We start from the raw sequence: 23,202 nt of genomic DNA, 5'->3' as shown, positions 1-23,202 counted from the left end.
TTTGTCGTTAAACTGAATGTATATACTTTTAATGCGTTAAGACCAATACTATTGCTATTTTAGCAGAATAATAATTTATGATAAAATAGTGTCATGCTTAGAATAACATCCTTTAATGATCAGTCTTCATAGTGTATGGCACAGCTCTTTCTAATTAGATCAGCTCTTTCCAAAAGCTTCTAAAGCAGAAAAGAAAACAAAGGACTCTGGGGCAGAAAGATTTACATTCTCAAAAGGAGACTACAGATGTATAAAAAAGGTGAAATGTGAGAGGGGAACAGTGATTCTGTTTCTAAATATTTTTTCCTGCATGATACATCATTTTCCCTTCTAGTCTTTCTTTTCTATTGCTTTTTTTAGTCTCTGCATTTGCAGGGTTTTACTATTTGTTATGCCCAGTCATAACGGTGTCTGCAATATAACTTCATGGCATTCCTGATTTGAAGCATATGAACCTTAGACAAAATGCTGCTCATCTGTTTCTTGGCTGACGTGAAGCAGGAAGACCACAGAGGGCTGTTCTCGTTTGTCTGTCACAGAGTAAATGGGCACAACTGTGTCTCCACACATTTTTCTTTTATTAACCATAGATGGTTAAGAAGCTTCGAAACCTTATATGGACACTGTGGTGCAGGATGATCTGGTGTGAGGCTCATCTTATTCCTGTGCATGGGGTTATGTCCTAATGGGAAGTCTGCCCCACTGCATGGTTGCCAGCTAATGAGAGCTGTCTACCAAGATCCCCTCTGTTACAAGCCCAAGCATAATATGCTGGGCAATCAGAGTCTGTTGGTGGTGTTCACAAGGCAGTGCTGTGATTATCGGTTGTGGGGATGTCTAGCAGAAAATGTACTGAATGTACCCCCTAAAATTTTATATTCCCTCCTTGACCTTTCTGGAAATTTTAAACATGCATGTTAGTCTTTTCCTAAATTCATTTGCGTAGGGGCCACATCCCTAGCTATTGTATATGCACAGTGAAAACAATAAATGTGAAAAATAGCTCTGGCTTTGCTAGAATACATTGTGGGTTTAAAACTGTGCATCAATTTTCAATTACATGAGTTCAAACATGCCCCATTTGTGTCTGTCACCATGGTCTGTGACAGCCATCACTGTAGTCTGTAATTCTGCCATCACTTTCATCTGCTTTAGTTATTCTACCTGTTTCTGAATTTTTAATCCTCTTTTTGACAATTCTAAGTAATTTTTTTTTCTGGTGCTTTAATTAGCAGTTTTGCTTCCCAGTGAATTACTTGCTGACTGAATCATGCAATCCTTCACTTGACAGGAAGGGTGTAAACAAAGAGAATTTTGAGTAACAGTCAAAACTGCAGCATTGCCGCTACATTATAAAAACTAGCTTCAAAGATGAGATGGGAAAAAAAATAAAATAGGAGTTTTAGATATCATTAATGCTGTAGTTGGATCCTGTATCAGTAAAATAATTATGTCATTCACTATGGAAAGATAACATTTACTCTTAAATACTTTTTAAATAATCTTTTGTAAGCCGGTGCTACGTACTGTCAGAATTGTTAGATTGTATTGCAGGTTGGGAATGCTGCTACAGCATTCACATGGCATGTTCTTCTAACTTGCAGCACTTAGTTCCATGACAGTTGAGTCACAGAAGCTAAAATGACCAATTTAGTGTCTAGAATAAAGTCATACTATTACCATACCCATGGCATTAGCACTAGAGCTGAATGGCCACACTGTGCAGCATAATAACATCTAATGAAAACCTTCAGCTGCCATGAATTTTTCACATTGCTGTATTTTCATTACTTTGTATGATATTTAACAATTCAAGAACATTGAAAAAAGTCAGTGTTTTCAGAGAGCTGTGTATTTTTGGGATTTGGTGTTCTTTAAACGTGTGCAGATATTTGACGGTGCTCTTCGTCTCTGGAATTTACTTTAGAGTTTGGTGTGAATTACTTTCAACGTGTGTCTGCAATAAGTGAACTGGCTATTTTAAGGATAATGCATGTAGTTTTTTGGGGATGTGTGAGATGTGCAAACAGAAAATTATCAAAAGTAGAATACCTATTATGTAGTATTTTACTTGTAAAATTTATTGATACGTTAATTCCATGCAAATAGTTTAATTTGATTTAATGTAAAAATACAAACAGCAGATTAGATGAGAGAAAAGAGACATTTTTTAAAAACATGATTATAGGCTGAGCTTAATCATTATTTTTCAATGTGAAAAATCACTAAGATAAGTACATTGAGATTTAGTGAGTTATTCACATGTGTTTGAAGTTAAGCTCATATTTAAGTGTCTTGTTGAACCAGACATAAAAAAAAATCTGGTAAGGGCAGTTTTTCAAAGTAGAAATTAAAGTGGAGGGATTTTATTTATTTATTTACACATGAGAGGCTTAGTTAGTCCAAAAGGATTAGAAACAAACTTATAGCAATATATCGAAATATCAAGTTACAGACCCAATGCCAAGAAATATGATTACATCAAAGTTCAAAACACTTTTGCTAAATTATTAAATTTTTAAAAAATATATTTTTTAAAAAATAATTAAGATGCTTTTGGAGTTTGATAATATCTCTTTACACTTTGTTTTGGAAAAGCTGGAGAGGGCATGATGAACATGTTTGTTTTCCAGTGAAGACAGAATAATTTCCAATTAAAAGCTGTTATATAAAATAAAATAAAATACAAAATAAAAAAAATAAATGTATCTTTCCATGCAGCATTTGTGTTCAAATATTGAAATAATCCATCTGATAGCTTACTATGTGAGTTTGAAATTATTTGAAAATAATTGTGGAATTGCACATATTTTCATTATATAAACAGAGAGTAATTAAAAAGTTAAACAAAGAGCATATAAGATAAAAAATAATTAATTTCAATCATTATAAATTGCATTAATTGCAAGAAAAGAAAATGTGTTCTGTTTACCTGGTAAGGTCCTTTGAATTGCTCAGTAATGATGAATTCATTTGTTTGCCAGAAATATGGGATGGCTCCAGTTATGTGTTGTTAATATTTGCATATTGAAGAGCTAAGCTCAGTCAATGCATTATGGAGCTCTACCTCTTCGATGCATCATAACTTTGCATTTTCATTCCTTGCAGAAGGGAATCCATATACCTGGTGGGTTGGAAAAGCCAATGAGAAGCACTACTATTGGGGCGGATCAGGACCTGGCATTCAAAAATGTGCCTGCGGCATCGAACGCAACTGTACTGATCCCAAGTACTACTGCAACTGTGATGCTGATTATAAGCAATGGTGAGTGGTTTACAAAGTGGTAGGATGAGAATGACCAAATCTCTTTACTTTTACAACACTGTCATTACTTTGAATATCTCTTTATTCTATATTTCCTTTCTTACCAAAGAACAAAGGCAAAAATATTATATTTGTGATCCCTCCTGCAACGTTACCTATCCATGTCTTCATTTCCATTTTATTCACGGTATCTGTGACTGTCAAATATAAGGACTATATTTATGTTTTCAAGCACATTGAGCTATAGAAAAGAATGCTAGAATTGCAAAGGCAAATTCTCACAAGAAAGGCCAGCATTGTAACTTTGTCTCCATCAGATTCAGTTATATTACAATATAACTAATTTTATCTCTACAACTTCATTTTTTTCCCCGGAATTTCTCCTTTTTGTGGTGTTGTTGCTGCCTTTGAATGTGAGAGATATGAATTGAAATCACTCATCTATTGCCTCTCACCCTCATTATCCATCTTTCATGAGAAAAATGTGTTTAGAACTAGACTTAACATGCATGATAGAACAAGGCTCTGTATTTTGAAGGAAGCTATTGGACTTTTGTACTGAGGAGCCCAGAACTGGACTCAGCACTCCAAGTGTGGCCTCACCAGAGCTAAGCAGAAAAGGGTAACCTCCCTTGACCTGCAGGCAACACTTTGCCTAATATACCCCAGGTTACCATTGGCCTTCTTGGCCTCAAACACACATTGTTGGGTCATGTTCAACCTGATGTCCACCAGGACTCTCAGGGCCTTTTCTGCCAAGCTGCTTCCCAGCTGGGTGGCTCCCAACATATGCTGGTGCATGGGGTTGTTTTTCCCCAGGTGCAGGGCTTTATACTCTTTACTGTTGAACGTCATTGTATTTCTGCGTACCTGTTTCTTCAGCTTGTGAAGATCCCTTTGAATAGCAGCATGACCCTCCCAGTTTGGTGTGATCTGTAAGAAAGAAGTATGAAAAATACAAAATTAGAGTAATAAAAGAAATCTTTCAGGCCATGAAAAAGTTATAGATTAAGATGTGGAAAATAAAATATTTCTAAAGACATTGCCTCACAAAGTTTTGACATTGTTAGGATAGTTTGTTGTTAGCTGTGATATGGGGTGAATTATAGAACACCACAGAGATAGAGAAGTCAATATTAGAGACAGGGGAATCAGACATGCTGTCAAAGTTCAGAGGTAGAATTATACACAAAGTGAAGAATATAAAGTCAGAGGACTCCAACTCAAGTATAGGCACTAGAGCAATGTGGCAGGAGGGAGGTAGGTTTGGTTCTGTGTCAAAATGGTAATGGTAAAAGAAAGATATTGTAATAATGATTACAATAATGGTAGAACTAGGAGCACTTACAATTTTCATTGCCTGGGGCACTGGATGCATATCCATGAATAATGGTCTCTGTACCATATGTTGAGTGTTTTCTTTTACACTAAGGGAAATGTGTAGGGGAAATAGCATTGACTTTTGATCTCTTCTTGAAGATTCTCAAAGAGTCACAAATGGCAATTTAATAAGCAGTGTTCACTAAATAATCTTTTTCTGTAACCTCTACACCCCCATATACACCAAGATTATCTGTATTCTACCAATAAATTGATTCGTACAATTATTAGATTTAAGTCTAAGATAGGGTTACCATAAAAGATATTCAGCTGTTTACTCAGAATTCATACAAGAATATATTTATACAGTATTTCTCTAAATACATATCATAATTTTTTCAGGACAACTACAGTTTATTACAGGGCTGTTTATGAAAAGTAATTATACAGCTGGGTATTATATTCTAATCTGTGGTGTGTGTAAATCACAGGAAGAAACAAATGCCTTATTATAGTCTTTGAGGGCATTTTGTTCAAGATTCATATTTTCAGTTTGGTTTTGGCAAAATCTAGTCCTTTCCATAGTCATACCTTTTGGGTTTGAGAGTTATTTTGAGGAGTCCTAGTTAGGAATTTTATCTAGCCAGGTTGATCAATATCTAAAAAGCAAGTGAGCTTCAGAGCAGAGAGCTTGATGACTTCAAGCATCAGGGCCAGAATATAACCAGGGCCTCCAGCAGGGATTTACTCAGTTCTGGTGACAGCAAAACAGCTCCTGGTTTAGACCACAGAATCTAGCTCTAAGAGGCTTTAATATCCTGTTATATCTGGCTATAAATGACCTACCTGTCACTGCCACAGCCTCAGGCTGGCATTTCAAGATCCACCATATGCCTGTCAGTCAAACAAGTCATGTCATTTTGAGGTCTGTTTAGTCATCTTTTTCCAGGACCTGAAACTTTCTTCTGAAACTCACTTTGAAGGAGAAGAGTTGTGAAGGGAAGGGGGGATGTATCCTACAGAGCTTTCTGGAAAACACCCGTGGGATGATGGATAGAGTTAAACCTAGAGGGGATTCAGAATTTTAAGGTAAAAAGCAGCTGCAACTCCCTGTATGGATGGAGGTTGACACACTCTCCAGTACGATGATAAACATCTGCTCAGAGAAACAGAACAGAGTGTGGAACGAAGTGGAGACTACGTGGTCCCCCTCCATTCTAATCCCAGCAGAATGGGAGAACACTGCAGTACTAAGATCTTACAGTATGCCTGATAAGGGAGAATCAAGATGTTCTGCTGCTGAAGCCAAAAACCATGTCAAACCCCCTCCTCAGGTGCCAAACCACAAACATCACCCCCTCTCATTAGGTACATCAACTGGACATGAAAAGTATTTTTGACTAGAGCCGCTCAAACTCCACCCAAACATAAAGAAAATAGTATTGGAGATAGGGCGAAAGTGGGAGACCTCCACCGACGCTGCTGGGATCAGTCGACGGGCTGAGTCCATCTTCTCTCCCCCCCAGAGTGACGCCTTGGGTGAGAAATATGCTCTACTTGTGTTAAATGCTGCTTTTAGGCTAGAGCTTTTGCCTGTGCTTACCCCATAGTATATTAATTAGATTATTTTGTATCAGAGCTCGTGCTTGCTTAGTATATGTATCAGTAGATTGCTGAAGTGCATTCACATCACGAAGTGCTAAATGAAAAAGATTCTTATGTCACTTTTTCTGAGTAAATCCTTGAACAGTATCATATTATGTCTTCAGACCTACTGTGGTTGCTATGTAATAAAAAGTAAGGAGCCTGTGGTGTAGAAACTTTGGCCAATCTGAGTGACTTTAGGGTCAAAGGAGATTAGGAATCAAAATTGCTTTGCAGTTCTTTACACTTGCTACTTAATTGGTACAGAATTGGTACAGTGTGAGTGTCTCTACAATGCCAGCCATTTTTTTAAGGAACTGTTTAAATTGTAATAATAATGTTTTTATTCAAATAAGCCTTTTTTTCTAAAACCCTACATTTTACCTAAAATTACTCATATGATTATGATTTTGTTTAATAGGAACCCAGAGAAACTCTTGTTACTAATAACAACTACCTTAGTAGATTTTATTCTCTCAGGATTGAGGCAATCTGACTTTGAATGTCAACCACACACTCTCTAAAAAATTATCTTTGTTAGGAAGCAAAAACTAACCTTTTTATATAATCTGAATCATTTAACTCTGAATTAATTTAATTTTGGACACAAGTCAAGGATAATTTTGGACTAAGGATCATTTTGGCAAGATTACTCTGGGTGAAGCTCTTCCCACCTATGTTTTTGTTTCTTTATCATGACAAAAATGATTACTTAATACTTACATTGCAGTAGCAACATGGCTTTCTTTTAAGAATATGGTTCTATTTTAGGTGACGTGTGCAAATACACGTAAATTTGAATTACATATCACTGACAATATATACCATTTGGCTTATCTACCATCTAGGCATGATAATCAACACACTAGGCATGTGCTAAAGAGCTCTACAATTATTTTATTCAAATAGACAAGTGTAAAGTTGCTTAGTGAAATTTTAAAAAGCATTAATAGAACAACTGTCCAGATGCAGGTTTATCAAGCTTATGGTGTATGCTAATGCATGGGAAAAGTTACACTGTAATTGAGCCCATGATTAACACAGCTGGTTCTATACTTACACATACTTGGTTAAAAATCTCAAATCAAACCAAACACAAAATGTAAGAAAAAGAAGCATTTCAGCCTGCCTAAAGAGCTTTAATTTGTATCCTGTACCTATCACCATGATACAGTCCTTGACTTGTCACTGATTATTATTTATTCCAGAGGGCTCCAGCACTGTTCAGTATAGGAGGCAGACAATACTCACTTCGTAAAACACTGCTTGCTCTCCAAATTTATTCTCATGCTTCAATATGTAAATCCCACTTTATGTCTAATGTGTTATTTCAAATCTTTCTAGAAAGACTGCATTTTCTCTTTGGATTTTTTATAGTGCTCATTAGTACAGCAGATGATTGCTTCATATATCTACTTATCTTTGCAATACCTCCATGGGCTACTATCTGGCATAATTTCCATTCTGCAGTTTGGATGTTGAGGCTGAGAACACATACTTAGCGCTCAGTCTGAGATTCCTACAGGCTTTTTTTTTCTTTGAAGGATGGCATAGATACATTGAGAGAGAATGATCCCTTATTCTGGTTGCAGCTGTGAGTGTTTGGTAATTCCACAAAGTAGACCTCTGGGTTTCCAGTTAGATCCCCCGAAAATGAGGATTAAACTACTGACTGTTCTGTGAAGAAATGGCTTATGAAACTTCAGAAGCATCATGCAGGAATGTGGTTCCAGAGGCAGGGTTAGAATCCAGTTCTCCAGGGGAGCATTCTCCTAGTTTTGCTATGAGATGATTCATCAAACTGTAGTTCCTTTCTTCATTTCTAACACAATTTCTAATTTCTACAATAAAAACTGTGGATAATATTATACTTACACTACATCATTCTGATTCAGCCTGAGCCACTTTTCAGTGGCTCCCCAATCTCCTTTAAAAATCTCTGTGCTGAATCTCACTCTTCCTTTTCACCTTTCATTTGGTAGACACCAAGGCTTAAGTTTGGTATGTACTAATTACCATCGAAATCATTGATATTTCAGTTCCTGACTCCCTTAGGCACTTCTGAAAATCCATCTGTCCTTCATCCTTGTGTGCTCTCAGTAACAGAGCTGCTGATGCAGAGAGAAATGGCTAGTTACATGACACTGGCTTCTCCTGTCCTTCATCAGAAGCTGATAACAATGTCTTTGGATATTTTTTCGGTTACTTTCCTATGTAGGCAGCTACTGGACTTTCCTCAGAGGTGCTATATGATCAGAAGTGCCTAGGTTATACATTCTCTGTAAAAAACAAAAAAACAAAACCAAACTGAGAAACTTATTGTTGGCTTTACTTGACTACATTTGCTTTCAATTTAGTTACTATTTGTAGCATTATATAGTGAAATCTTGAAAATGTAAAACCAAACAAATATGAATATATCTAAAAGGACTTGAAGGACTATAAAAGTTGTATTGAGGAACTTGCATGACTAGAAACACCCTATAAATACATATACATCTATTTATATCTATATCTATAGCTACATGAAAAATTTCCAATTTAACCAGACAGATTGACAACATACAAAAATCTTTATATAAGGTAACCATATATTTAAACAGTAACTCGCGAAACAGACCTTTTGCTAAAATAAAGACCTGTATTTAACAAGAAAATACACTGCATTATATGAAACCAGAAAAGAAAAAAATTAACAGAAAAAATCTAGTAAGATTTGTGATGTCCTGCTTTTTTGCCTCACATCTGATAAAGATTATGAACCACAATTTCCTAGAAATTGAGGAAATTTTGTAGAATTAAGCCACTGTTGCCTAAAGACTGAGGAGAAAAAAAAGACTCCAGGGTGACTTAGTGTAGGAGATAAGAAGAGCAGAAGCTTTTAAAGAGCCCTCAGGCCCCAGGAATACGTACCCCTGCGTGTATACCCAGACACTGGTTCTATGGTTTTATAACAATGTCCATCCAATCCCAATTCTGTCCACCCCCCAGTTCTGCCCTATTCCACCCCTGGTACACCCCTTTGGAAATTGAGTCTGGGGGAGTTTGGGACCCCTCCTTCCTCATCTTCATCCTCCTCGGAGCATGCACAGTCCTTGGAGTTCCTCCAAACTTCTGGGCTTGAAGGTCATGATGTCTCCTGGTGCACGCCTTAAGGTGTTTTTCTACAATTCTACCTTGAAAAGAAGACTAAACAGCTAGTGGAATTTTGAGGGATTGATATGGGATGAGGTTTGATATGTGTAAACATTATGCTACAGGGTAAGGGATATAATACAGTAAAAGACAGTAAGAGATTGCATGTTAATTATGCTGGTAGAGAATGTCAGCGCTTTGTCAGAGGATAATGGTGACTTCAGTGTGGAAATGATACCTGAGTTATGGGCTGCTGTAGTTACTTTTACTGGAAACACTGATATGTTAAAATCTACATCCACTGTATAACTACTTCTAAAATCTATAAAAATTAAAAAATCAAAAACTCTGAAGCATCACCACCCCACTTTGAAAACTGTAATTCAACATTCTTGCAGAGCTTAAAGGCCACCTTTGAAATGACAGACCAGAAAACACATTACTTAATTGTGTTTTATGTTGTGTTCGTGTGCAGTAATTACATCTCTTAATTGAATAAAAGTTGAAATACCAAAATTTATTTTTTAGTTATGCTTAAGGCACAAATTAGTTTTATGGATGGAGACAGTGAAGCTTAGCTGACAAATTGCAGTACTTCATATGGTTGTTTTTCTTGTACTCCTACAAATCCAGACAGCCTTTTGTAGGTTTTTCAGGGTCACCTTGCAAAGTTCCTTTGTACACTGACATCAGCATCTAATGTTAATATATTTCCAGTCAATCAAAATTTAGCAGTGTGACAGTATGTAATGGCACAGAATAAAAATCTTCATGAAGAGGGACATTAAAGACAGAAAGTCAAGCATTCAGACCTCAGGAAATGTTAGGTTTAATACACCTGGTAGCACTTCTTTTCCAAGTGATTGGTAGATTTGAGCTGAAACTTTCACCAACAGAAAAACAGATAGCCAGAAGCCAGTAAGTTCATTTCTTCTAGTTATAATTTGACCATTAAAACTACTCTGGTAGGGAAAAGGAGCAAGTGACTGGCTATTAAATAGGCTGCTGTCTGTTCTGCATTTCTCAGCTGTGCTCATCAGATGTAACTGGTGTGCAATATTGAAAGAGAGATTGTATGCTGAACATTAAGTGAATTCTGTCCTCTTATTTTTATAACCCGTTCTATGTTTCCACTTATAGAAACTATATATACCTTATGCTTGTCCATTATGCATTTCTCCTTTTTGTTTCTTCCGCAAGAAAAGCTTGGTTTTGTTACTGATAACAAGAGATAAAAAGTTTGGGAGACAGAAATTTTTAAACTGGAGCACTTGGCCATGCTACAGGTGTGCTAAGTAGTGCCTTTCAAATTCTATTTTGCTTGTGCCTTGGTACCATAGTAGGACTCTTAGACACAGACCAGGATTCTATTAGATAAGGCTGTCTACAAAAAAAAAAGGACTGGTTTTTAGCTCAGTGTTGTACATTTACTGCAGTAAATATGTACATAAAACTAGATTGAGTGATCTAAAAGTTAATTTAAGGGCAGATGAAGGGCATAGCAACTCTTGTACAATAAGTGTTCAGGCTACTGCTTTTATGTAGACTTTGAAGGACAGACAATACCTGCTGCCTGGAGTTGCCCCTAATTTGTTGTTGTATTTCTAATGATCTGGCAGCTCTAGTCCAAGATCCATGAAAACCTAGGATCACCCAGATTGGTCTTTCTCCTTTAGAGATGTTCCATGCAAGTACTGACAACAGCCACATGTATGTAGCTCATAGGAACTGACAGATTGGCAACCTGTACTAATACACGTTAATGGGATTAGAAGTTTCAGGATTCAATGAATCACGAAACTTATTCATTGAAATGAATTATGAAACATGTAAATTTGGCTCGTGTTTTCTCTTTTTCCCTTCTGTATTATTCATCTTAGAGACTTCATTCTGATCTTGTTTATAACCACTTGAAGTTTAGCTGTCATCCCACTCACTGACAGTAAAGAAAGCATTTCCTTTAATGCTTATGGCTCATGGCAGTGACCAAACATCTGAGAAACAAAGTCGTAACTTTCTCCAAAACTGAAAATATGTGGAAGATGTGGACTTTTATGTGACATGAAATAACTCTTTGGCAACATGCCTTATCTTTGTTAAAATGGTCCCTTCTTACTCGGTGTTATTTATTCAGTCCTGTGAACTCATTGTGCAGTTACTATGATTTTTCATCCTGCAATCAATACAAAACTAGCATAGCTAAGAATGAGGAAACAGGGATCTGTACTGCTTCATGCATCATGAGCAGAGTCTTTTACCTTGCTGTAAATGTGAAAATGGTCAAGCTCTAGCAACCTGCTAAGGATGAAGATGATTCCCATTTGACTTCAGGTTCATTCATCACTCATTATTAGCAGTAGTGAATTAACCTAAAGGAGAGAGAGATGAAAAGGAGAAGTTTTTATTAATTTGCTCTGTAAATCACTATGAGACAAAAAGCGAGTGTTCATCCTGCTGCCAGTGTCACTTCTGAGTGTTGCTGTTCAGGCTTTCTTGTGTTCAGCTGACTTCAGTTCCAACCACTCACAGACTGATGCTCTCATTCAGATCTTTTTAAGTTAGAGAATCACTCAACAGTGGCACTGAAAAAAATTATCACAACTAGGTATCTTTAATTATTATTCTCTGGCATATTCTTGCAATTGTTGGAAACATCTTATCTTTTTTGCAGAATTCTAAGAAATTTCTGAGAAGTTTATGAATTAGCAGATGAAAATGCAGATATGTGATTTTTAATTCTACAATAGAGATGATTTGAATATTATTTCCAGCATATATGTATTGTTTTTGTTATTAAACTTCATGATTAGTGTCAGTGACAAGTCGAGTGAGCAAGAACAAAAATGCCTACTATGTCTTGCCTAGAAAGATGCAGAGTTTTTAGCCTGAATGAAAAGCTTTTGGTCTTAGCTTTACAGCAAATGACCTTAATGCCACAGCTTGTCAGATAAGGGCAGAGTACACTGAGCACCGTGCACTGCAGAACTTTCAGCTGCCAATTATTTTCTCCTTTTCCTCCTCCTTTTATTTCTGGGCCAACTTAAAGAGTAATGACTCTGCCCTCAGTGCCATGCTATGAAGATGAAATCACCCCAATGCTGACCAGCACAATGTATTTCACTCAGTACCTGACACTGCTTAGGTCTTGAAGAGAGTGCTTTTCTTTTCTCTTAAATTGTTGGATTCCCATGACGTTTTTATTTCTGAATCAGTGCAGTCATATGTAGAAGACATCTGAAATCCATGACAACCTGTGTTATAGGGTAGATGAAGACAGAAGTGTATGCTTGGCTGTTATTACTATTAGCAGTCATATTTTAGCTAAAACAATCACAAGGGAGTCCATCAAGTTGAAGGTGTTAAGCCTCCAATGTAAACAAAAGTTATACCTGTTTATCTGTTTTCACTTTGTTCTTTGGTGTACCAGGACATATATATGTATAAGGGGAAGAGTGAAAATAATCATATGGGAGGGAGAGTGGGAGGGTTTTGGGGAAGAGAGAAACTGAAGCCCTTAAGATATATTTTTTGTATCATGTCCCAGACTTGATGGGGATATTTTCTTCAGAGAGACTAATCAAAATATCTTGTCAGTTCATCACTAAGATAGTAGCAAAACTTTAGCATTTGAAGGAAGAATCATTCTTTATCCTTTTCTCATTTTGCCCCATAGCAGATTCTTACCACTGCAAAAGATCTGGTAAAGAAAAAGAAGAAAAACCAATAGGCAAGGCTCACCTCCAGTATTATGTTTGCTTGGGGACTGTTGTTATATGCATAGGGCATTATTTTACTGTCAAGAGGAAGATTGCCTGCACTATCTCTGATAAACACTCAAAGCAATCAAATACCCATTCATACATAAAGTCTGAAAATAGAGCAAAAAGGTAATGGTTCTAATACCTAAAGAAAAGATAGACTGCTCTTACTTATTTTTTCCTGTAGTTAGGCTTGTAAAAGACGCTTAAGTTCTATAAATTGTTTTAATAGCATGCACTAGGTGTGGGTTTATCTTAGTTACTATTCGTGTTTCCCTCCTGGTTTGGGGTTTGTATGTGTGTGTTGTATAATGAAGGAGTGCCCCAAGCTTTCCAAATTACTACTTGTCTGTAATTAATCATGGCTAGACAATTTGTCTCAGTTGCAACTCTCCCCACATGCCCTCCCCTTCCCCCTGCCCCATTCTCCAGCTGTTTTTCTTTCCCCTGCCACCAGTTCACGTGCAGAATACTATATTTATGAAAATGGCTACATGTAGGAAAAAGGATCCCTGGAGACCCTGCAAAGTCTCTAAGAGCTGTCTGAGTATGCAATGGAGACTTTGTAAATGAGGTCCAAGGTAATTTGTTGCATTTTTATCTCAAATTGCTTCCAACAGTCTTTAAATTGAAATTAAAATGCTACATGGATCCTTTACATTAGAAGCATGACTTTACGAGTAAGCTTCCTTATGGTATTCAGATGGCTTATTTTTCATATTTCACTGAAGAAGAAGAAATGTTTTACTGAGAAGAAGTGGTTCTATCTAAAGCAATATCTCAGGACAGCTAGTAAGGTGTAGTTGTTTATCACAAGTACTATCTTTTGCTTGACTTTTGGTCAAGTGGAAGTTGTTTACCAGATTATGTTAAATGTAGATTGAGGTAAACAAAATCTTTCTTGAATTATGACTTGGAGCTGTTGCTTAAGTTATATAGTCACCTTTACTGAAATCCGAGCATATATATATTTATTTTTATAAATTATTTAAGACAAATCAAAGCCAAATGAAAATTAAGAAAAATCAAATTTCCAGGCAAACAGGCAAGTATAAAGATAATAAAATAAAATCTACTGGTAGCGTTGGAAAAGGTGATTAAAAAATACTACAGGCCTGTTATCTGATATAAGACCTGCTTAAAACAGATGGGCAAAATGTCCTACTTTACAGAGACACTAATAAACTTCTGGAACTTACTGCCAGAAGAGGCTGTGCAAGCAGACATCAGTAGGTTCAGAAAAAGATTTAACAGATTCATGGAAAACAGGTCCATAAATGGATGCTGTAAGCACTGTGCACCACGTAACATTTTCAATGAAGAATGCAGTTCAGATAAGAGTATTGGAGAAGAACAGACAAATTCTTCCTGCCCATGGCAGGAATTACACATTTTTTTAAAACTTCACTAAGTACCTTGTGTAGTATCCCTTCTCATTTCCCCTGTTACTGTACTGTAATAAGTATGTGTGGATAAATACACACACAGACAAGAGGTAACGGAATCATAAAAAAAACGCAAAAAAGTCATAAAGAAATTAATCTCTTGGGTAAATTTGCATATCCTTGCAAAAAGGTCATCTGTCTTTTTAGCAAGAGCACTACAAAAGAAGCCTAATTGAAATTAAATCAATTCTGAGAAATACATATGTGTGTGTTTACAAGCAGAGGGAAAGTATCCATATTTTGCTTGTGCTTGACAGCCAAGTGTTTACAGAATGAATAAAGACGTCTGTTAATTACCTCTATGCTGCACCATTGCTTTAAATGTGTTTGAGCACCTTGGACCATTTAGTTTCAGATAATTATTTCTGATGAATGGGGGTACATTTAAAATGTTTTATACTGGGATATTTAATTCTTCTTCTAACTAGAGGACTTTCATGATAATAGACCCCACTTTCCTTCCTTAGTAGATGTAGAAACATCATTCATTGTGTTTATAGCACACTTTGGAGATAATCCTTTAAGGTTTTGTTTCGGTTTTGCTTGTTGTTTTTTTTTTTTAGCAATGGTTGTTACGAATTTCTTTTTCCATTTGTTTTTGGCATGGTTTGATATTTGAAATAGCTAGTAGATAGTAGATAGTCCCCATCTACTTACCAGTTCCAGGATCATTTAAAGGATCCACCAAATGATGAGAACAACATAAAAAAAAACCATGAATCTGATGCAGAAATAATTTTTAGACTACTTTTACTAATCGTTTTTCAGCTAGAAATAACTTTTCCATATATTAGATAAGAATAAAGAAAATATAATAATTTGTAGAGTCACTGATTCCAGCTTCAAAAGCAGTAGGTTAAGAAATCCTCATGTGGGGTAACGAGTTACAGATATACAAGCTATGTGGTATGTAAGAAAGGCTTAATAAAACTAGTCATCTGAGCTGATGGGGTAAGTGCCACTTTAAGAGAAGCATCACTGTTGGGGATTTGCCTTCTTCCACACCCCCATGAAAGTAAAATGGGAAGCAATCTTCTGGGGCTCAGGCTGGAGACAAAAGTTGTACTATAGTTTAGTTCTCTGAGGACTGAAACTGAGGTCTTCTAAGGGTGCACAGTTAACAGATTATGTGTAATACCAAAAAAAATATTGTATTTCAAGAATGCAAAGTGATTATAGATACAGAAAGTAAGATATATTGTGGTTGGTACAATTAAACATTGAGGTCAGACAGAATAGAGAGACCTTACTGTAAAAAAAGGCTCAAATACCTAAGTTTTTTTAAAAATCAGTAGAGATATGCTTTATACAGAAAGGAAGTAAATAGCCAGATAGTAACTTGGAATCTTAATAGTATGTGACATTACTTCTTTTCCCACATTTTGTCTTTTTATGATCTACTTGGATAGTTTATTATTTAGAAAAGGCTGCTGGCATGCTTTTTTTTCTGTGTGATGTCTAGCAAGTAACTTAATTTTTCTTCCTCATCCAAAATGTCACCTGTGATATGGAAATAGGATAAGTGTAATTTTTTACACAGAGCAGAATCCAACACACCTGAATACAACATTTTTCATGTAAGACAGCTTTAGATTTACTAACAAACTATTATACAGAAGCCCAAAAGTAAGACTAAAAGGACTCAGATATAATCTATATTAAGAATAAACAAGCCCAAATGAAAAAATAGTTTGACATAAAAAGACAAAAGGGAGGATAAGCATGAAAAATGCTTACCAGGAGATACAAATTTCAAAGACAGAACTAACCTACATATAGAACCATAGAATCCTTTAGGTTAGAAAAGACCTTTAACATCATCAAGTCCAACCATTAACCTAACACTGCCAAGTCCACTCCTAGACTGTTTCCCTAAGCATCACATCTACCTATCTTTTGTATACCTTCAGGGATGGTGGCTCCACCAGCCTGTTCAAGTATTTGGCAATGCTTTTTGTGAAGAAATTTTTCCTGGTTTCCAATCTAAACCTCCTCTGATGCAATTTGAGGCCATTTTCTCTTGTCCTAAAGCTTGTTACTTAGAAGAAGAGACCTACACCCCCCTTGCTACAACCTCCTTTCAGATAGTTGTAGAAAGTGGTAGTCTCCCCAAGCCTTTTGTTCTCCAGGCTAAACACCCCCAGCTCCCTCAGCTTCTCCAAGGTATGATCAATATAAATCTTTTCCCAAAATATTTGGTGTCAAAACTACACAAGCAACTGAAGACGTGACCTAAGTCACGGAACCCTTATGTTCCCCATGGTGCCTGTATGTGAGGCATAGATTGGTTGTATGAGGTATGAGCACAGATGTGATGTAAAGATGAACACTATAGGAAGTTCTGGTGAAAGGGTAGGAGCAATGGTAGATGTTTATACAATTGGGTTTTACTGAAATTTTCTAGATGCAGTAAGTCCCGTGCTTCTTTCAGTTTTCTGGACCAAATTCAACACTAAGTTGTGCACTTCAGTACCTTATTGAACTCAACAGGCATATAGGGGCTGAAGTTAGAATTAATTATAGTCATCTGTTATTTTGTCATGCCATAGTCAATTATTTTTTTAGGTCTTTCAGTCATACAAAATAAAACTGTCAAAGTTGTCAAGAACTCCAAGAAATGAAGCCTCCGAGCTGCTGCTCTGAGATTTTTAATATTTCTTCCAATACAGATCCTTGTGCCTTAAAAGTCCTGCCAGAAATATGTTTGGTCTGATAGTTGATAGGATATGATCCAAAGGCTTGTGGCTAGTCAGTAGAAGAGATAATTGCAAAGAATTAATAATTTATCTGCGTAGATCTTGCAACAGTATATTCAGAACTGCAGATATTAAAAACATGCATTTTGTTAGATTACTGCTTCTAGTGTGCACACAGTAAAATGTTACCATTACTATAGTGCATTCAGATGTAGAAAAGTATGATTAAAATGCTTAGTGTTTTAAATTAGATAATTTTTGAAACAGGTGGTAATACTCAGTACTGTTCTTCATGATTTTCAACCCTCAGAGCTAAGATAGCTTGCTGTTTCATGAGAAGGTTCAGCATCCGTGAATGGATCATGGAATAAATGCCGGTTTCTCTTTGTCAAAGCGATATAGGAAGACAGACATTTAACTTTCTGGGCCATATTGAATAGCTGAATAGCACATTTATTTTATTGTCCTTCAATTGATTACACCCGTTCAGAACAGAATTTTCTTATTTCTCTATGGAAAAAGCATTTAAAACTTTATAAGAATGACTAGAAAGCTTTTTTGGCATTGTTAATTGCAGGTTGTTTTTAATACTTTTATAAAAAATTATTTTTCAAAAGAACTTTCAAATTTAAAATATTTTGAGATCAAATTATCATACTGGTTTTAAATGCCAAATTAAATTGAACTAACAAAAAGAAATTTGTTTGAGCAAGCTGTCTGCTCTTTCCAATGTCAATTTTCCTTAGAAAATTCCCATATCATCTGTTTTCAGCTCTACATTCACAGGAGGACTTTTTTTACTTGGCTTCAGCTGAATCCCAAGTAATCTTGTTTCTGTAATCACACAAAGTGGAAGGAGCATCCCAATTCAGCCTTTCTCCTAACGGACATGTCACCTATGTTCCCTGACTTACTTTAAAAAAATTGAAAATGAGACAGAAAATTAATGAAATTGCTGACAGATGCAAAGATCAATTACAGCATGGTAAGATTCCTAGACTTCATTCTTAAAATATCTTGATATAGAAATAAGAAAAATTAACAGTCAAGTCAGAGGAGTTGCTGTACCTCAGAAGAAGAGATCTCTAGATTTCTTTTATTTCTTGGAAAGAACACTAAAGAAATGAAGTTTGTAAGAGGAACTGCTCTGCTTGAAGGAGACACTTTCTGTCTCCATTGTTTTATTGAAAGGAGAGCATGAGCAAATACTCAGAAAAGGCAGATTTTTCCCTGAAATTGATCCATATTGTTCAAAAGAAACCAGAACTCCATTTGCTATGTCCATTATTCACCTTTTGCTGTGGTTATTCAGTTTCTTACAAACTCCTATTTGAGAGGAAAGTCAAGAAGTTCTTTCAGACAAGAGAACCTATAGAACCAGTTTCAATTATCTCAATCTCCTTCCTGATGGATTTTTTAAATGAGACACATTTCTTACCAATTTCTCACTGTATCTCACTTCATATCCCTGGTACCCATGGAATTGGGAAGTGTCATGTTAGCATTGGCATATTTTCTGGTCCTCAAGGTTCCTTCACAAGAGGTTTCTGTGTCTCATCTCTTGCGGGACAGAGAAAAGGGAAGAAATGGAGCAGACTTCCTGTCAACTTCTTAACTCAGAAACTCTCACCAAACTGCTTACACAAATTTCATGGGGATACAGTTTCAGCTTCAGGCACCTTAAATTGTTCACTTCAATCCCACATGCCTGGTCATACTGGCCAATGGTTTTTAGACACTGAGTTTGGAAGACTTGGGGTGTTTTAAGGTTTTTGTTTAAAAAATCAAGATATTAACTTTTTTAAAATAGACATTAGCAAGCTTTTGAATTACAGACTGTATGCTTTACAAAGTAATCATTATCTAATCACTGTTAAAGCATATAATCTACATATAATGCTTATAATTATTTAAATTATTGTCCATTTAATTATGAGGATTTGTGTTATGGGTTTATGAGATTTGAGAGGTGTACAAAGGAGCAAATTTATTTCCTAATGTTTTAAATTTTAAAGTTTATTCATATTAGAGGTCAGAGAAGGGATAGACTGTGTAAAGTGAAAAAGGAGATCTAAGTCTCAATCCCAGGAAGAAAGCATGAATTAAACATGTCTTTAAATGGCTAATTTAAACTGCTTACTTTTTCAAAGAAGCTTTGGAGTTCATAAAGTAACTTAAGCAACTCATGTTAAATGGAAATTTTTTGTCCATTGTCATTGAGGGTGTCTTAAATTTGTTTGTCATTCTTCTGGTGGAACTATTGGTGAATATGGTGCTTGTTTATTAAATTAATTTAATCTAGTGTATTCAATCCTTTGTAATTTCTAAACAGTGATTACTTATGCATGCTGCACCATCAGCCTTATATCTTTGGTATAATTGATCTTAACTAATAGAATTCAAAGTATGGATTTATGTTAGTAATTTGGGTGCTGGGATTAGATGGTCTTTCACCAAATTGTTTAGATTTTCAGAGGGTGAGTGCTCTCATAAGGAAAAAATTTATGTGTGCTAGACAAGAAGTTTAACTGTGTTAAGATCAGTCTTAAGGGTAAAAGTTCCTCCTTTTGCTGTTAGAAACAACATATTTCATAGGATCTTATCCTGTCCAATGCTGGTGTGTTAAAAAAAAAGAAACAATACAATACAAAACAAGACAAAACAAAAAAACCCCACCAAACAAAACCAACAAAAACCCCTTACATTGAGTTATGACCTTCTTTCAGTTTTTATGACCCAGTACAGTAATGAGAAATTTTCCATAGCACCCCTTGTCAGACAAATCAAGGGTGAGTCATTAGCTCCAGTTTAACATATAAAGATATCTGAGGTGACAAGACATGAGAAAGGGACAAGAGAACTGTAAGAATCCCTGAGAACAGCAAAATCAAGTTGAAGTAAAAACTTTTGACCTAGAGTTTATGGTTGGCAGTTTATAATTCCAAAGAGCATGGCCCTGGGTACAAGGTGAATCTAAAAGTATGGCTTTTATACTGCATCATGGCTGGGTTTCGCGAACGAAGATTTGGGAAGGCTCTGTCCACATTTGTTACAGGCACGTTGGTGGCTTATGAGGCCAATACGAGACAGTCATATCCGATTGCAGAAGGCACAGCAGAAAGACTCCTTAGATGGTATATTCTGCAATACACGGTTCTTTCTGCGTTGCCTTTTCTCCTCAAGAGTGATCCTGCGTGTGTTCTCAAAGGAGACAGCAGCGTTATAGATGGTGTGTCTCCAGGCCTCCCGATTGGAGGCCAGAGTAGACCAGTTATGGTGATCAATATGGCCGAGGCTGAGATGTTGTTTGAGGGAGTCCTTGTATCTTTTCTTCGGGGCTCCTCTCATGCGGCAGCCAGTGGTAAGTTCACCATAGAGCACGATCTTAGGGAGGCGGTGGTCCTTCATCCTGGAGACGTATACTGCATAGTGTGTACGTTAAAAAGTTAGCTAAACTTTATCAAAATGTTTCAAGAGTTCTGCTTTAATCCTAGCTTTTGTTTGCCCTTGTTTTTAATCCTGTTAATTAGAGCTTGTATATTTCCAAGTAACTCAATTCCAGATTATTAAATCTGATGCCAAACTTGCATTGTTCATAAAATTATCTGTAATATTAGTTCTTCTTAGCAGTTTTAATATAAATAAAATTCCTGCCAGATATTTTTGGAAGAGAGAAAATACCAATACTTGACACATCTGTATCCTTCACAGTGTTTTTTACAGGCATTCATTTGTAGACAGTAGATGGACCAAACTCCTTATTCAGATTATGGAAATGCAGGGATTACCACAGCGATGCTTGCGTAGTAAAAAGCTGGGTCTTGTGAGAGGCAGACAATTATATACTTGAAATGGGCACACTTAGTAGTTTGTGTTCTTCAAACCTCTGCTAATAACTAAATAATATGTGTTTAACACTACAGTTTCAATCCAGTAGGTGTTTTATTTGCATTCTCAAAACAATTTCAGTTCCCCAACTAACTAAACCATATCTTTTAAAACTGAGTCCATTCCTACCTGTAGTATGTTCTTTATTTGTTCTTTGTAGGCCTGGACTGATAATTAAATGATGCCTAAGAAAATCAGAGAAGACAAATTACTGCAGTATCAGAAGTCTGGTTGTATTAAATTGTTATATAAACAAATTAATAGTGATACAGAATCTTATCATTACTTTGGATATGTCATTTGCTGATATATGCATAATGTATGCCAGAGATTGCTTATAAACAGTAAGTAGATGATCATAATCAAAACAATGATAAATCTCCCACTAATATCTGCTATTTTCATTCAAAGGCACCCTGAAGCACTTTGCAGACTGTTATATATAGGAAAAGAAATTAGGAATAGAAAATTACACTGAGATTTCATCAATATCTCCTGGTAATAATTACAGGATTTGATCAGATTCATTCATCTCCCATTTGGCTATTAATAGGAATATGACACACTCTGAATTCAATCTTTATTCTCTTGAGGGGATTTTCTTTGGTGAGGAAAAACTTCAGAGGCTTTCTCCACCCTCTTAATGTGCAAAGTCTTTAAATACCGGCAGAAGCATTATCACTTGCAGGAATTGAGTGTTCCAGCTGTGATTATTTCTAAGTGTGCAGTACAAAGTCAAGTATAATAACCAGCCTTTGGTTTAAAACTTTTTTGACTTTGTGAGCACTGATTAGTATGTCCAGAGGAACTACAAGCACCTTAGAAAAGCATAACAGAGCCATTCAGTCTCTGAATCTATTTATCTTATTGGTGCATGTGTGGGCCAAAAATTATCATTTGTCCCACTTTTGTTAAGAGGGAAAGAAGGTTCTGCTGGAGAAAAGAAAACACATTTCTCTCGACTCTTAGTCCAGTATCCTAGCCCCCAATAGTTTCAGAGCAGGGTAAAACGCATTCACTACAGTGATGAGACAAGTAAGCAATTACCAAAAAATAAAACTATTTCTGTAAAGAACTCCGACATTTAGTTTTATTGGTATGGCAATAGTTTTAAAGTGACCATATCACTAAGTGTGTAAGTAAAATATTAAAATGAGTAGAAACGTGTTCAGAAAAGAGGGAAAAAATTGTTACTGCTCCTTTTTTTTTCTTCAAAGAAGGTTAAAGCTATTGGTGACAGGAAAAGTGCTGCCCTTTAACATGCTTATTTGGACCTGAAATATTAACTCTTTTTGTGAGAAAGGAAAGAAAGAAGAGAAATGCCAATAGTTTTCTTTTTACCATTCTTTGAAGAATTCCTTATTTTAAATAGATATGTCCAACTTTAAAGCATTTTTTGAAAGAGTAAAAATCAGCAGAGAAAACCAGTCTCAGAGGAAAACCTCAGAAAGAGTAAAGTGATGACCTACATTTATCCTCTATTAGAAGGGAGTGGGTCCCATGGATGCAGTCTTTAACAGCGATGAAGATTAGGTCTACATACCTGGCTTTGTTATTCACTTTTTTCTTTCCTAAATGGAAAGTCCTTTAATCTTTCTTTTCTTACATTGCTTGTCTCCAAATTGATGAAAAGGATACCTTTGTAAAGGGCATGGCAATCTGTGGATGAAAAGTACTGTGCTACAAGCTAGCACAATCTGCAGGATCTCCATTTTCCTTCCATTCTACCAATCTCCTGTAGCAACCTCACCATAATAGCTCCTGGTATAGCTGTGTCCAAGCAAAGAGGGTTAATGATCTCAGCAATACAAAGGGTCATATAATACAAAGGGGAAAGGCAGGTTCTCTGAAGGGGAAGAACATACAAATTAAGGAAAACAGTCATCTGCTATTTGAAAAACTGTAGTAATTAAATGTCTAATTACTCTCTTCATCACAGGGAACAAACACAAGTTCCGATGAACTGTTGTTCGAAAATGTGATGGTTATTTTCTTAATGACTTTAGTCATGCTTTTTTTTAAAAGAATGTCGTGCCTTCCATTCCTTCAGA

At 36.0% G+C, this 23,202-nt stretch overlaps 1 protein-coding gene across 1 annotated transcript in view; it reads left to right on the top strand.

Moving 5' to 3' along the window:
- Nucleotides 1-23,202, top strand: part of CNTNAP2 (contactin associated protein 2) — a 1,021,678-nt gene that overhangs the window by 826,722 nt on the left and 171,754 nt on the right. Inside the window, exon 14 of the mRNA XM_039378395.1 lies at nt 3,109-3,265. Within this exon, the coding sequence (XP_039234329.1) occupies nt 3,109-3,265 (157 nt within the window). The remainder of the gene's footprint in view (nt 1-3,108; nt 3,266-23,202) is intronic.

This window comes from Pipra filicauda, unplaced genomic scaffold (genome assembly GCF_003945595.2).
Source record: "Pipra filicauda isolate LSUMZ 115617 unplaced genomic scaffold, ASM394559v2 scaffold137_size4652046_pilon, whole genome shotgun sequence".
In the NCBI taxonomy this organism is placed as follows: Eukaryota; Metazoa; Chordata; class Aves; order Passeriformes; family Pipridae; genus Pipra; species Pipra filicauda.
Note: the sequence above shows the minus strand (reverse complement) of the source record. Positions and strands in the feature narration are given on the sequence as shown.